The sequence below is a fragment of the Dermacentor silvarum genome, chromosome 1 (genome assembly GCF_013339745.2).
Source record: "Dermacentor silvarum isolate Dsil-2018 chromosome 1, BIME_Dsil_1.4, whole genome shotgun sequence".
NCBI classification, from domain to species: domain Eukaryota; kingdom Metazoa; phylum Arthropoda; class Arachnida; order Ixodida; family Ixodidae; genus Dermacentor; species Dermacentor silvarum.
Genome location: NC_051154.1, coordinates 153,191,137 through 153,204,945, shown reverse-complemented (window position 1 = coordinate 153,204,945; position 13,809 = coordinate 153,191,137). Strand labels below are relative to the sequence as shown.

General features: G+C 45.8%; 1 protein-coding gene across 2 annotated transcripts in view; it reads left to right on the top strand.

The window, feature by feature from the left end:
• Nucleotides 1–13,809, top strand: part of LOC119436251 (protein spaetzle 3-like) — a 92,265-nt gene that overhangs the window by 67,927 nt on the left and 10,529 nt on the right. For both annotated transcript variants that reach the window (XM_037703045.2, XM_049656658.1), the window contains exon 2: nucleotides 7,201–7,325. In XM_037703045.2, coding sequence (XP_037558973.1) covers nucleotides 7,201–7,325 — 125 coding nt within the window. The remainder of the gene's footprint in view (nucleotides 1–7,200; nucleotides 7,326–13,809) is intronic.

The following is a 13,809-nucleotide window of genomic DNA, read 5'->3' as shown; positions in this document are numbered from 1 at the left end:
CCGCTCCTCGCTTGCCCTATGTTACTCCCATTCTTTTGCGTGGGCCTTTCTTGCACTCGAACAGCGTGGAATTTTTTGTTAACTCCTGTTTGACGAAGCCGCGGTAGTTGCTTCGTATCCCAGTCGCATCACTCCGCCACGGAGGACGAGCTCGCCACCGGTGGAACAAGACGTCTCGACCGGCGCGTGAGGGGGCGGCCGGAAACATAAAGAAAACGGTGTCTGAGACGACGCGAGGACTGGCGCGTTTATGGGCTCCTCCGAGGGGGACGTGTGGGGCTTGCGGGACGACGACGTGTCCCGGCCAGCGGCGGCGGCGGCAGGTGCCGGCGCTGACCGCCGCCTCGTCGAGTGTGGTCTCCTCGCGTGCCATGAAAACAGCGGCTCCGCCGGTCCCCGCGCGCGACCCATTGTGTGGCCCAGAGAGGACGTCTTTATCGATTCTTCGCGGCGGGGTTTCACGCGGGACCTGGAGCTGACGAACACTGCCGCTGCTCCGTCCAATAGGCGCGTCATTTCCACCACGTTGGTGGTCGCGTTACGCCGCTGATATCGTCAGAGGCTGATATCGGGGTCCTCTCCCCCTACTTCGCATCCCGCCCTTCCACTGCCGGCGAATTTTCTTCGAGTTACTGGCAGCTCATTTCGTTTGATTCGCTGCTCGCGTCTCAACCGCCGAAGGCTGCACTCTTTGCCTCCTGGTCAAAGATGGAGATGTGGCAGCTACTAACGACTGGCGCAGCGTCTATGTATGTGGACTGCGCGGTGGCATGTAGTCCGTGTCCGATGAGCAAAAGGCTGCTGAGAGTTTGTTATTATTAGTTTTCATGCTAAATACACAATGTCACTGTACACCGTGGGACATCTGGTATGATGTAGTAATAAATTGCAGCTAGAATTTAGCCAAGAAAAAAAGAAGCACAAAATAATCCGCACTTCGAGCACTTTTAGCAAACGCTCGTATAGATATATTACAACTACGGTTTTTATCGAAACTTTAGTATGCGGATATTTGAACGTCTGAAAGAATTAATTACTGAAATAATGAACGATTCATACAGTCATGACTAATACATGATAAAATCTTTATTATATATTATTATATATGTTGCGTGTGTGCACTACAGCAGGCACATAGACAAGCAATATATATGTACATACCTCGACTACCGTAACGCGTATCTGTGCATGCATGCGTGAGAGAAGATCAGTTATAGCCCGCAAAGAAGCTTCACATCTTCTTATTGCATTCTTAAGAGAGACTGGTTTAATGGACATGTGGTGAACCACTGCAGTGATGTGGTAAGGGACGCGCGGGTGGAGCAATTACCGGCCCGGCCTTTATTGCCAGGCTAAACCCGCCTGTTGCTACAACCCACCACTTGGGAGTGTGTGCGTGGGCCCGCATGCAACGCACATAAATAAAAGTAATAACAATTCACGAATTGATTCACATACCGGTACTTTATCTGTAGCTCCGTCAATGAGGTGGATTGCATAAATCTGTTTGACAGACAGATGAAGGACTTGTTTAAAATTCTGGTTTGGGAGTGAGAGAGATATTGAAGTAATTTGTGCGCCAACCATGATGCGTAATTGACTCTACGCACACGGTGAGCATACGCACACACACAACGAGGGTACGCCAAGTTTACCGAGTCCGCGCTTTGTGACAGCTCGGAATAGTGACAGCAATAATTAGCTTTATAGCGAAGTTGCAAAAAGAAGATAAATTAGTCATTAAGCAGTGTAATCTTATATCGGCCTCATTACCGCAGGGCATATATCTTGGTGACCCTAGTATTTCTGATTGGAGTAATCTTTGATAGGGCCATACATAGACAGCGAAGACATCAAACGCGACACCTATGATGACGATCCCGCAGGAGGCGTGATGCTGCAGTTAGCGTGGCTGCACCCGTAAGAGAAATCCTGCTGCACCTACTTTCGGATACGGGGTAGACCGACGAAGAGCGAAGTTTTAAATCGCAGGCTGGTTTGAAATTTTTAGAGGGATGTTTCACGATACAGTGGTAAAGCAAACACATGACGCTTTAATCTTTAGACATCAACCATACCTACTCGCAAAACGCTTGCCTTAGCGTTAGCGTGCGACGCAACGCTAACGCAATGGAAGGCCACTGCACTGCGCGGTACAAGGAAGTGTTTTAGATTAGCGGAACGGAGCAAAACGCTAACGCTACCGCAAATACACTTGGGCGCCATCTCGAGGCGGATACAGCAAACATAAGCAAACATGAGCAAACCCTCTCGTTGAGCCTACTAATCAAGAACGTATAGCGAAAACAACGCCCATTTGTCACCTGCACGTCGCTGTCGAAGAATCATCACACAACTCTGAAGCAAACACGAGCATTAGTGCGGAACGAATGAGTCGAACAGGCCGACGACTCGATAGATCCGAAGCGGGCAGCTCTCACTTTGACTGGCGCCGCCATGTTGCCGTACGTGAGGCTCTCCTTGCGTGCGTTAGCGTTGAACGCTAAATCCCGAAAATAGCGCACGTACATAAGAGCTACAGCACCGTTTACGTACAGCGCATGCGCAGTGTGGTGCACGCAACGCTAAGTCTTTGCGTTGCTGCTTTACGCTATGCTATAAAACTGTCTATTTACTCATATTCGAAGAAACCATAGTTTAGGACAGTGTTGGTAAAAACAAGTGCTACTCAGGGAACTCAGTGTTAAGAACGTCATAAATTGTACATAAGCAGCACGGATTACGACGCAGTGTAGGTGCCGAGGGGCTACAGTAGACAACTCTCACACGGTAGCGCGCTTTGAGCTCATGCACCGGCTCACGTGTATCTCGCCGTCATGCTTTGTCACGGAGCTCCGGCTGACGCACGCTCAATATTGTTACTAAATAATTAACAATTAAATTATGTGGTTTTACGTGCCAAAACCACCATCTGGTTATGAGGTACGCCGTAGTGGGGGACTCCGGAAATTTGGACCACCTGGGGTTCTTTAACGTGCACCTAAATCTAAGTACACGGGTGTTTTCGCATTTCGCCCCCATGGAAATGCGGTAGCCGTGGCCGGGATTGGATCCCGCGACCTCGTGCTCAGCAGCCCAACACCATAGCCACTGAGCAACCACGGCGGGGTTGTTACTAAATAATAATGGTGTGCGTTAGTATCTAAATTAGTTGGATCAGCTTTACTTCTTGTATAACACACAAGAAAAAGAAGTTTCCCTTGGAAGCCGCTAAACATATTGCTTTGTTGAAGATGCGACTCTGACTTGCATTCTTGTTCCCATTTTGAATTGTTCTTCAATCCAATGAGCCCACACCTTTCGGAAGATAACATCCGCCATTATGACGTCGTGTCACTAGTATCACGTCGTTATATACCCTTGTAACATTTTTTTAATTATTTAGTAACACTGGGGGAATGATGCTCTCTGGCGTAGGATAGTTCGCTTAATGTGCACGTGAAACTGCGGCTTGTTTGGTCTGACGCAGAAACCAGCGCTTTCCTTTCGTGAACTTCAACATTTGTCCTCTTGTTAGTAAATAAAGGGCAAAGAAAAGGAAAAGAAAGAAAAGAGACGAAGATATAAAACAAAGAGAACATTTTCAGCAAGGTGGAAATATCAGCCTGAACGAAGGTGCTGTATCTTGCAATTCTATACTGGGGGAGGGGGAGAGGGTATATGAAGGTGCCATGAAGGAGGATGGCAGAAGAGAAGTACGCAGACGCAGATGCAGAACCACGCGGCAGTTCAAAAGGCGCAAGCCCAGAACAGTGTTGTGTAAAAAGTGAAAGATATCACTTGCTACAGCAAAACTCTACATTTTGGGCTCAGTGAAAGACCGAAAATTCAGTCCCTGACACTTTTCGTCAGTGGCTGCATGCACAAGAGACCATTTTCTGCTGCTTACGCACGTGCGCAGGACAGGCGAAAAACACGTGCTCCATATTCTGTTATTCAACAACTGCCAGAACTGTTTCTGCCCCGTCATTTAGCTGAATGACAGACTTAGCAGCAGGTGTAGGTAGACCTCAAGAAATTACACGCTTTTTGTTAAGCCCACGCTTCAGAACCCTTTTGGCGCTGTCATTGCCATTAATTCCATCATCTTTCCTTACCCCAAGGTTCGCTACTCGACAAAGATGTGCCTGCAGTTCTTGACGGTAGTGAGGACCATTCGACATCTCCAACAGCCGAAGTCGGTTGAGCGAGATGCGTGCTTTCATGAAACTTCGAGGTGCTGTATTAGGTGCATCCTATTGAGTGAGTGGTGAAGGCATATGCACGGCAGTGACGAAGACCCCGAATTGCACTGCGGTTCCGTTTGTCGCCTGTGCCATGGCCGGTGACTGCGATGACGGGCATACGTTCTATGTTCCCTGATGGATGCGCCGTCATTCGAATGATGCTCATGTGTTCTTTCAGTTTTGGGAAATAGTTTGATGTTTCATCATGTGGAACAGTGTAGTGGTGCACTTCAAAGCAGGATCGTAGTTATTGTGATGGTGAGGCCGACCACACCGCTGACATGTCACTTCCTTCCCGCAAATGGTACCTGACGTTCCCCCAGTTTCAAGGGCCTGTGGCACACACGCAACCTTCACTAAGTCTGGCAAGGCAGGGGACTCAAACACAACTTTGATGCGCCGGGAACGCCCAATCCGATAAATCTAAATGGAGAGGCTGATGACGACAAATATTCCCGAGTTCAAAGTCTGCGATTTCTTCGTCCACGTAAGAAATTATTGCGGTTGGTGATCCATTGCCGTGCGCTATACGAAAGCCAGAACCAAGATATTCCCTAAGTGTTGCTAAAATTCGTCGCGCGTCAGCTTTGTGGAGCGCTCGGCAAGAAAAACATCTTGTCGGCTCGCTCGCTGGTTCGTTCGTTCGTTAGTTCGTTCAGGCTATTCGCTTACATTGGCAATCATCGTCGGTGGTTTCTGCACAACTTTTATTGTTTAGAGCTTGTGGTAAATTTGGTCGAAAACTCATGAGCTGGTGACGTATTTTGTAGTCTTCTCTTGAAGGTGATACTGGTGAGAGCAGTGTAGTCGCTGTCAGAGTCCGTTGCTTCCAAAGATGAAGCCTTGAAATACATTAGAGGGACGGATGTTGGATTGACGCTTATGCTCACCTACAGAATTCACTAGTAAACCTTCTTTGACATCTTAGTGAACAGTATTGTCTGTACTCTTATTACTAAGCCAAGAGCAAGTGCGTTGCGTGCGCATGCATTGTACACCTTGCAAGAATCTTCATATCTCACTGCTTTGTGAAACTGACAAATGCGAGGGACGAGTCGCTAAACCGAAATAGAGTGTTTTAGCTGAGCGCTTGCTGTCCGCTCCGCTCAGACCGGCATATGCTAGCAAATGCCACACAACCACTTAGCGGGAACGCTATTGCGCTTGCGCACAAGGCGCATACCGGCAGCAGTACGAAGACCGCATCCCTCGCTCCGTTACAAAGCCGACTGAGCGGAGCGTGACAGCGTGTCTACTTGGCCTCTTCGTCGTTTTGCAGCCAAGTTGATAGCGCGTCGCTCGCGTCTCGGCAAGACGCGCTTATCAAATGCGAAATCTACGCAGTTCCCTGCAGTATCTCAGAGCGTGAAATCTGAGCAGAGCGGAGCGTAAGCGGCGCTCTGCTAAAACTGTCTAATGTTTCACGATATGCCGTTCACGTCTGCTTGCAATCTCATCGCCGCGTAAAACAAGCGTCAGCGTATACGGACGTCCTGTTCCTTCGCAACTGATTGGTTCAGCTGTTGTGCGACTGCGGTTGTGCGACTGAAAAATCGAGCAGCGAGCGACTGGAACGAAACGGTTGCCTTTAGACAAAAGCGATCATTTGCGACTAACTTGGTCGCGCGACCTCACCTAGTCGCAAGTGGGAATGGGCCCTAAGGCTCCTTGCAGGCCAGTCGTCGGCGTATGCCTGGGGTCGATGTGGTCTCGTCATAGTCGATGTCAGCATGTTATTATGTACATATGTAGCTCCTCCCTTACGAGTCGGTCGACGGCGCTACTTGCGAAGCAACTATAGTGACATATCCATATTAGAATTATCTGCCCTCGAAACACGAACCACCACATGACAAATATTTTTATGTTGACTGTTATAAAAACGTGGTTTGATTTTTCATCGTGGTCTGTAAACTCATAGACTGCACTTGACTTGGCAACAACCTCTCCACTTTCCGTGTAGGGTACCGGTTCCAAGCCACCCTGTTGTGTAGCGCACTGTTACGGCACAACAGTAGCGGATATCATAACGCATGTTGTCGAACATAGGCGACATTTGCCATAAAATGCACGGTAGCACTTCTGAATCACATACACTGTTTTATGGTAAACAAGGCTGATACTAGCCTAAGTGTTGGTGTTTTGAGTTGTCATTGTGTTTATATTAGTTAGTTTCAAAATGCCATTTTCAAAGCAGCCTCTGATTAATAGCTACCTCTTTATGCCAGGGTGGTCATATTCATTAATCATAGCGTATACCATGGTCAGGTATTACGTTTTTTAGCGTATAGATTAATGTATTGTCGTTGTCGAGGTCCCAGATGCTCACTTGCGTGGTGGTGACGGTGGCCGTGCTGTTGCAACCGGTTCATCAACAACAAGCACACTGTGCGAGAATCATTTTCAGTTGATCTTGTGACCTTCTATAAACACAAAATGTGCACACAATCGTGAGGAATCGCAAGGCATCAACTGGCCTATTTCGCTCCGTATAGTATAATGCAAACAGGACCACATAAAGTGCTTCTCAGCGCCCAGGACACCGCAGTCTTGCGGTGTTTTGAAACGCCTCATGACGAAGTTTGAAGTTTGAATGATGGCATGTCGCGGCAAAATACTGATACGGTACGTAGTGGCAGATGCTTGCCAGGCAAAACGTGCCGTATCAGTATCACTCACGACGTTTAATTTCAAACTTCGGCACGCTTTTCGCCACGTGTGTTTCTGTCTTAGTGCACGACGGTGTTTTTATTGCAGCGTTTTGCTGAATGATTCGCTGTTTCCGCTTAACGACTAGTAAACCTTCTTTGACCTCTTAGTGAACAGTATTGTCTGTATTCTTATTACTAAGCCAAGAGCAAGTGCGTTGCGTGCGCATGCATTGCACACCTTGCAAAAATCTTCATATCTCACTGCTTTGTCGTAATGAAATACCCTCGGTGGCTCATTTCAGCTGACATTGGCACTTCTATTGGTCTTGTGCGCTCTGGACCTGAAAGCAGAAATCCTCAAAGGGTATCCCTGCATCCGAAGGCTCAACCAGCTGTACTGTCCAACACCTGGCAACAGCTATCCAAAGTAAGTGTTCTTATTCATTACCATTGCCCTTCTGCGCCGTCTTTTCGGTGCCAGATGGACGTCACCGGGCAAAGACATCAAACCCAAGCATGCGAATGGGACGCAAGTACACATGGCAAGAAAGGGCGGTCGAGCCACTGTTTAACATACTGTGCCTCTTATTTGAGTTTCAATAGTTCCGACCTTCCTTGGTGCGCGAAATTTACTGCCCCGGGGTTTCGAGAACTGAGAGCTCAGACTACCATATACAAGTGCGAACACTGCTCTTTGTTCTTGGTACCACACAGAAACAGGCTTACTTGTGTGTACACCGACAGACGAAAAAAGCACCACATATCACGAAATTGTTATGCACGACGTAGTTTAAACATTGAGTTATTCCCCAAAGCTTTGTCGTTTTCCGGTATTCAAGAATTCAGCGAGCAAATCAAGAAAAGCAGCACCAATGCTTGTGTATCGACGTGGTTTGAAGGCTGAAAAACTGCATGATACATTTGGTGATTGCTTAAAAGGCGGTTAATGCGATGTTATCGCGTGGTGCTACGTGTTCTGAACTTCCGGCTGAAGACGAGCGTTACGAAGGAAATTATTCAGCATGTATCCTCTGAAAAAACACGCTGAATCTTCCTTAGTGCGTACAATTAATCAGTAACTGTTGCATCATTTGGTGAGCTCAGTGCGTGGTTTAATCCCATGGATACACTTATATGCTGTACATGTAACCCTTTGCACTCCACTTCTATGAAGCGCTTTACTGTTTCTCGCTACCCATTTGTATTCAAGGCCGCGCACATACAGACAGGCGGAAAATGTCTGTGGTGAAACTGGTAAACGGCCCGTAAAAAATGCCATCATGCACAAGCCACACTCGATTGCTAAACGCTGGGATCGAAAAAAAGCCATCGCTTCGTTGCAAAAGCAGCAGATATGCATGCTCTATATGGTGCTTTGTACTGAGATCTGCCGGCACGCCACGCTTTAGAAGCAGATTGCCACACACCCAACGTGTACGTGAGGTCGTTGCTTTTCTTTTTGAATTTAGTTGCTCTTAACCATGATAGTTTTGTTAATAAATTTAGCGTAGCAAAAGCAAACAAACTGACTTTCAGGCTGGCAATTTATGATGTACACGATCTAAAGCTGCTTGAAATAAAACTACGTACTTCAGTAGCTGCGCGGTCCGTTGTCTGCACCCCCCTTCACCTCCCAACAGCTATTTTATTTTATTTTTTTTTAATTCTGAAAAACCGTGCGCAAAAAAAAAGAACATTGACTGTACCGCGACAGCGCTCTCGCTGTCTCGTTCAATTCTCGATCGTCTTTGTTGTCTACGTAGGTGCTGAATAGTATACTTAGTAATTTATTTCTTACGAACAATGATATTTCCAGTGTTCATTCGGACACCATTCTGTAGAACTAAGCAAGTGAACGACAGAAATATGGCTCGATGAAGAAAGCGTCATAAATGATGCGTGCAGCGTTAAAGGGACACGAAGGAACGACACTAAATCATTATAGGCTTGTAAAATATTGTTTCAGAACTCTATCTTCATACATTTGATGGGAAGTAGGTTGCCACCCTTACTAATAAAGAAAATAAATGAGAAAGTGCCCTCCCCCTTTATGTTTTTAAATTTTATTTCACTCCGAAACCTCAGCGCCCATACGCCAGGACGACGTCACAGATTTCAAATCACTTTCCTCTATAAGGACCGTTTTGGCAAAGTAAACATTCTCGCGACTTGCTAGGTTGAGTCCTTGCTTCCTTTCGGATGCAACGGCGTCGTTCTTATTTGATAAACAATAACTAGTCCCGAGTAGGCGCCGTCAAAATTTATGACGGCACGGCGTGGTGCTGCAGGAACTCCGTGGTGGCGCCGCCACCCCGCCAAGCCTCTAGCCTCTCAAAGAGTGGCTTTTTGATATTGCTGAAGCATAATTTATTATTACAGCTTTACTTAATATTTATCTTTAGTGCCCCTTTAATACAGCCTGCTCTTGTACTAGTCGTTTTTTTTTTCTTTTCTTTGTTTTTATGTCTCTGCAATGTGCGCACGCGTTTTCAATGTGAAAATTTCCTCTAGTCCAAACTTGGCCAGAATTGTCATAGCGAACGAAGTAGTACTGGTTGTGGCAGATTTGGCAACGTAGCTTGGGGATTGACATCGTCCTCGTTTCGGCCGACTGTCAAAGTGCCTACACCGTCTTCAGATCCCACAATATCCTAGTAACAAAGTACATTTTAAAGTTGCTTCTTATTGTCAAAGGGCCTGTTACGAACCTGAAAAGCTACTTCTTTGATTAGATTGCGCGGGCACGTGCTCGCATCAGCACCTCCATGTACGTGGACAAAGAGGCCGTTTCTCCAATTCGTTCAGATAAAAACGCTGTTCTTTTTTTCTTCTTATTTTTTCTCTATTTTTCTTTTCTTTTTTTGCCATCATATTTAATTAAGCACGCATATACAGGTTTAATATCACATGGCGGTTGGTCGCATTCATTTTGCATCCCGGATTACCGCGTCATCTGGTGCATTTGAAATGTACTACGCATTCATATTTCTTCGTCGCGGTGACGATGCAGAGGTACGTCCCACTTACATAATGTATGAATGTTCTCGCAAACCGGTGGCAAAGTATTGATTACGCTCTTGACGTGTAGTATCAGCTGCAGCTAGCTTTATGTTACATCAGAATATATTAGCTTACTATTTCAAATTTCATTTTGGAAAAGATGAAAGCCGTTGTCGACGGTGGTGGACACGGCATGAGGAGGGAACGTTTGTTATAAGTACAACGGCCATGGTACAACGGCACCTTGCATGGTCCGACGAATTCTGCCCAACGGTTTGCCGTAAATGAAAAGAAAATGCTTTTTGTGTATAGTTGGACATTTCGATAGGCATTCGGTCTTAGCGTGGGCACGCGCATCAACGCATACAATTATTTTTCTCGTGGTGCATTTACCGCGGCCCCTATGTCTTCGACCGCATTGAAATTTTAGCCTGAGCTCCGCGTGCCGGCTGACTATACATGCGAAGATCAGCTACATATATCTTATGACATACTTATATGGATGACGTTCATAAGTGTATAGCAATTATATATTTGGAAAAATAAAAGAATTAGTAATTGATTTTTCGTGACCCGTAAGGCCGCTAGAGGAGAACAAAGAAACAAAAGGAAAATTCGACCTTTCAAGTCGCGTATGGCTGCGCAATGAGCCGAATGTTTCGTTTCTTTCAGTTTTTTATTACGTTTTTTTATTGGCCAGTGTCGGTTATCTTTCATAACGCTCCCTTTTCACCAGACTAGGTTTCTTTATTTCAATTTTTAACTCTATAGGTATTGCGGGCGCATCTCAACTGATATATTGTTGCACGTACCGATTTTTTCCTCGTTTATACATCAAAACGTGCACCAAGTGGCGTCTCGGTGGAAAACGCCGTCAAGAAATGTGAAAACACGAAGCACTTCCCAGATAATAGGGCAAAGTCGTTGGCACAGAACCAACCCAAAAAGATATTCCCCATTTCTGGAGCCGCCGCTGTTCCCCGTTGGGGCGATGATACGAATCATCCTTTTTGACATCGGTGTACAACAATTACACAAAATATCGCGTACATTTCAGTTGCGGAGCTGGTATAGCATACGCTTGAAATTTAAATTTAAAAAAGCTTACTTCCCTCGCACAAAAAAAAAAAAAAACTGAAATTTCAAGGCAGTATCGTGCACCACGGGTGGCGCACTAGAGGGTCCATATGTCGCGGCACAGCGTTATTCTAACTTCGCGTTCCGGCCGGCCGGCTAGGACATAGAAAATAGTCTTACTGCGTTCTGAACCCAGGTCGCTGACGAAATGCGTATCAGCGTAAAATTGGCTACGAAATGTGACGGCCCACCTATTACCGACATGTGGCTGGCAGACGAAAACGGCAGCCAACGCTTGGTAAACTATTTGCCAGTCGACAGCCGTTGGCCGATTCCGCGTTCTTGTGTGTATTTAAATTAAATTACATTGTGGGGTTTCACGTACCAAAGCCTCGATCTGATTGTGAGGCACGCCACAGTTGAGGGCCCCGGATTAATGTTGACCACGCCTTTAGCGTGCACCCAATGCACGGTACGCTACTATTTCTTTCCTTCTCTTCTTTCCTTTCTTCTTTTTCCTTTCTTTCTTCTTTTTCATTCCGCCCACATCAGAATGCGGTCGTATAGTGGCCGGGATGGATCCTGTGACCTCGAGCCACTGTGGCAGATCGTTTTTTTTTTTCTCCCTTTACATTTAATTTCTTTCTTTTTTTGCGTGTGAATGCGTGCGTGCGTGTGTGTTCGGGTATGCGCATAAATACAGAAATAGCTATGCAAGCATCAACCTTGAAGAGCAGTTTATTCTTAGACTTCTACTCACTGCCATGTGTTCTTTTACTGGAAAAATTGCGGACACACTGACAAAAACTGCTGACGTTAAATATGGGAGACAAGGAAAAGCCACGAATAATTTTTGATACGTTTTCTCTCGTTCTTGTTTCTCTTTTTGCTCAGGCGATCAATGCTATCTTTCTTCATTTTCTGTTTATTTTTTAAAAAGCTGACGACGTGCGATAAATTGGCGATTTAGAGATGTCGCAATATTCCCTACTTCTTGGGTTGGTTCTGTGCCAACGACTCAGCGCCGTTGTCTTGGAAGTGTTTCGTGTTTCGTCATTTCTTGACGGCGTTTTCCACCTGCATACACCAATTGGTCCGCGTTTTTATCTAGAAACATGTAAAATCGGAATGTGCGACAGTGGATAAATTGAGACGCGTTCGCAACTCCTGTATAGTTAAAAATTGAAAGAAAGGAACCGCGTCCGCTGAGAAGGGAGCGTTATGAAAGATATCACCAACACTCGTTAATGAAAACAAACTAAAGGAAACGACATATCCTCCTAAGACCCCTTGTACAATGCATTGCACATTGCCTTGAACTTTTTTTCCCCAAATTCATTCGGAAGTTATTACGCAAAATATTCACTCTGGGTATGAAGCGTACTTCATATGTGCATGTGTAACTGTAAAGAAGTAGTTTACTCATATTCTTGTCACCCGCTTTCAAGAAATTTGACACTCAATTGATCTAGACCTCTGCATCGTCCCAGACGGCGGAAGGCAACCTTGAGTTGTGTTTAGAAATCACTGAGACCGCAGTGAAAATACCGCACGCGGCAGCAACGTGGCAATATACTACACGTAGTTCCATCTTCATCTCAGTGTTTAACTACATCTTCAATGTAGTTTTTACCATAGAAAACATGAGGAGATGATGGAGATATTTTTTTTCACGCACATGGAGATGCAGCTTTTGGCATCTAACCGTGGTAGCAAAATAAAAAAAAATGTTTTTCAAGTTCATAACATAACAATAGTAGACAATAAAAACCACCTTGAAGAGCGATTATGTCCCATAGTTGTGTTCGGGTCGCAGGAAGATAAGCGGCTGATTGCGCAGCCTTTAGAAGATCGATTTATCTTTTTTTTTTTTTTTTTTTTTTTGGGGGGGGGGGGGGGGGGGAGTGGTCCTGTATGTGGCCTTGCCGGTCACAAAAAAAGTCAATTGCATTCTTTTTTTTCGCTATCAGCCCGGTTCTTCTGCTGAGGGCCCTTTGTCTACGGATTACGCAAACTTTTCTTTTGCCATCTGTGGGTCCGAAAGCTTCGCTTTCTTTTCTTTTTCCCTCTTCTTTCGTGTCTCTTTGCCGAGCGCAATTTGCTTTTGTAATTGTACCCCGTCGAGATCTCCTTTTGGATTTACTTGGCTTATTTTAGCGCCTGCCACGGTTGGTTCGTTACTTTTCACAGGTGGCACTCGTACGAAGGCGCCATATAATAGAGACAGGTGTGTTTGCTTTTCTCTGTGTGACGCATGTGGCGGCCTTTTGTCAAATCGCAAAGTGGCACCCGAGCTTCGTACGGCGTCACTAAACAACGGAAGGATTGGTTCGCTTTTCTTTTCGGCCGACCGTCTCCGCACGCGCGCGTTTCCTATAGTATAACTATGCAGCCAGTTTTACACGTTAGCTCTCAGCCTATTTGATCTCCGTTTCCAATTTTTTTTAATATAGATACTGAAGATGATCTTTCGGCGGTATCTGGGCATGCCAGGCGTTATTCTTTTTTTCCGCGTAGCAAATTAAACCTGTGCCTCTGCTGATTAAAAGCGCCGTTTGTGCACGTACATCGACTGTCACGTTGTGCGCTACAAATGCGCTTGATGCTGCTTAGGAAGACTATGCGCGCACAGCTCTTTTGCAAGCGCACCGGCTTAGCGTGCTCCATCTAGGTCACGGTGCAAGGGTTTTAGACTTGGGGGATCTGTGCTGCAGCCATACTTTATAACCATCGCTGTCGTATTGTGTACGAAAAACAGATCCACCTGGAACATATCGAAGCAGCTAATTAGGCAAAAACTTAAATTATGGGGCTTTACGTGCCAAAACCACGAT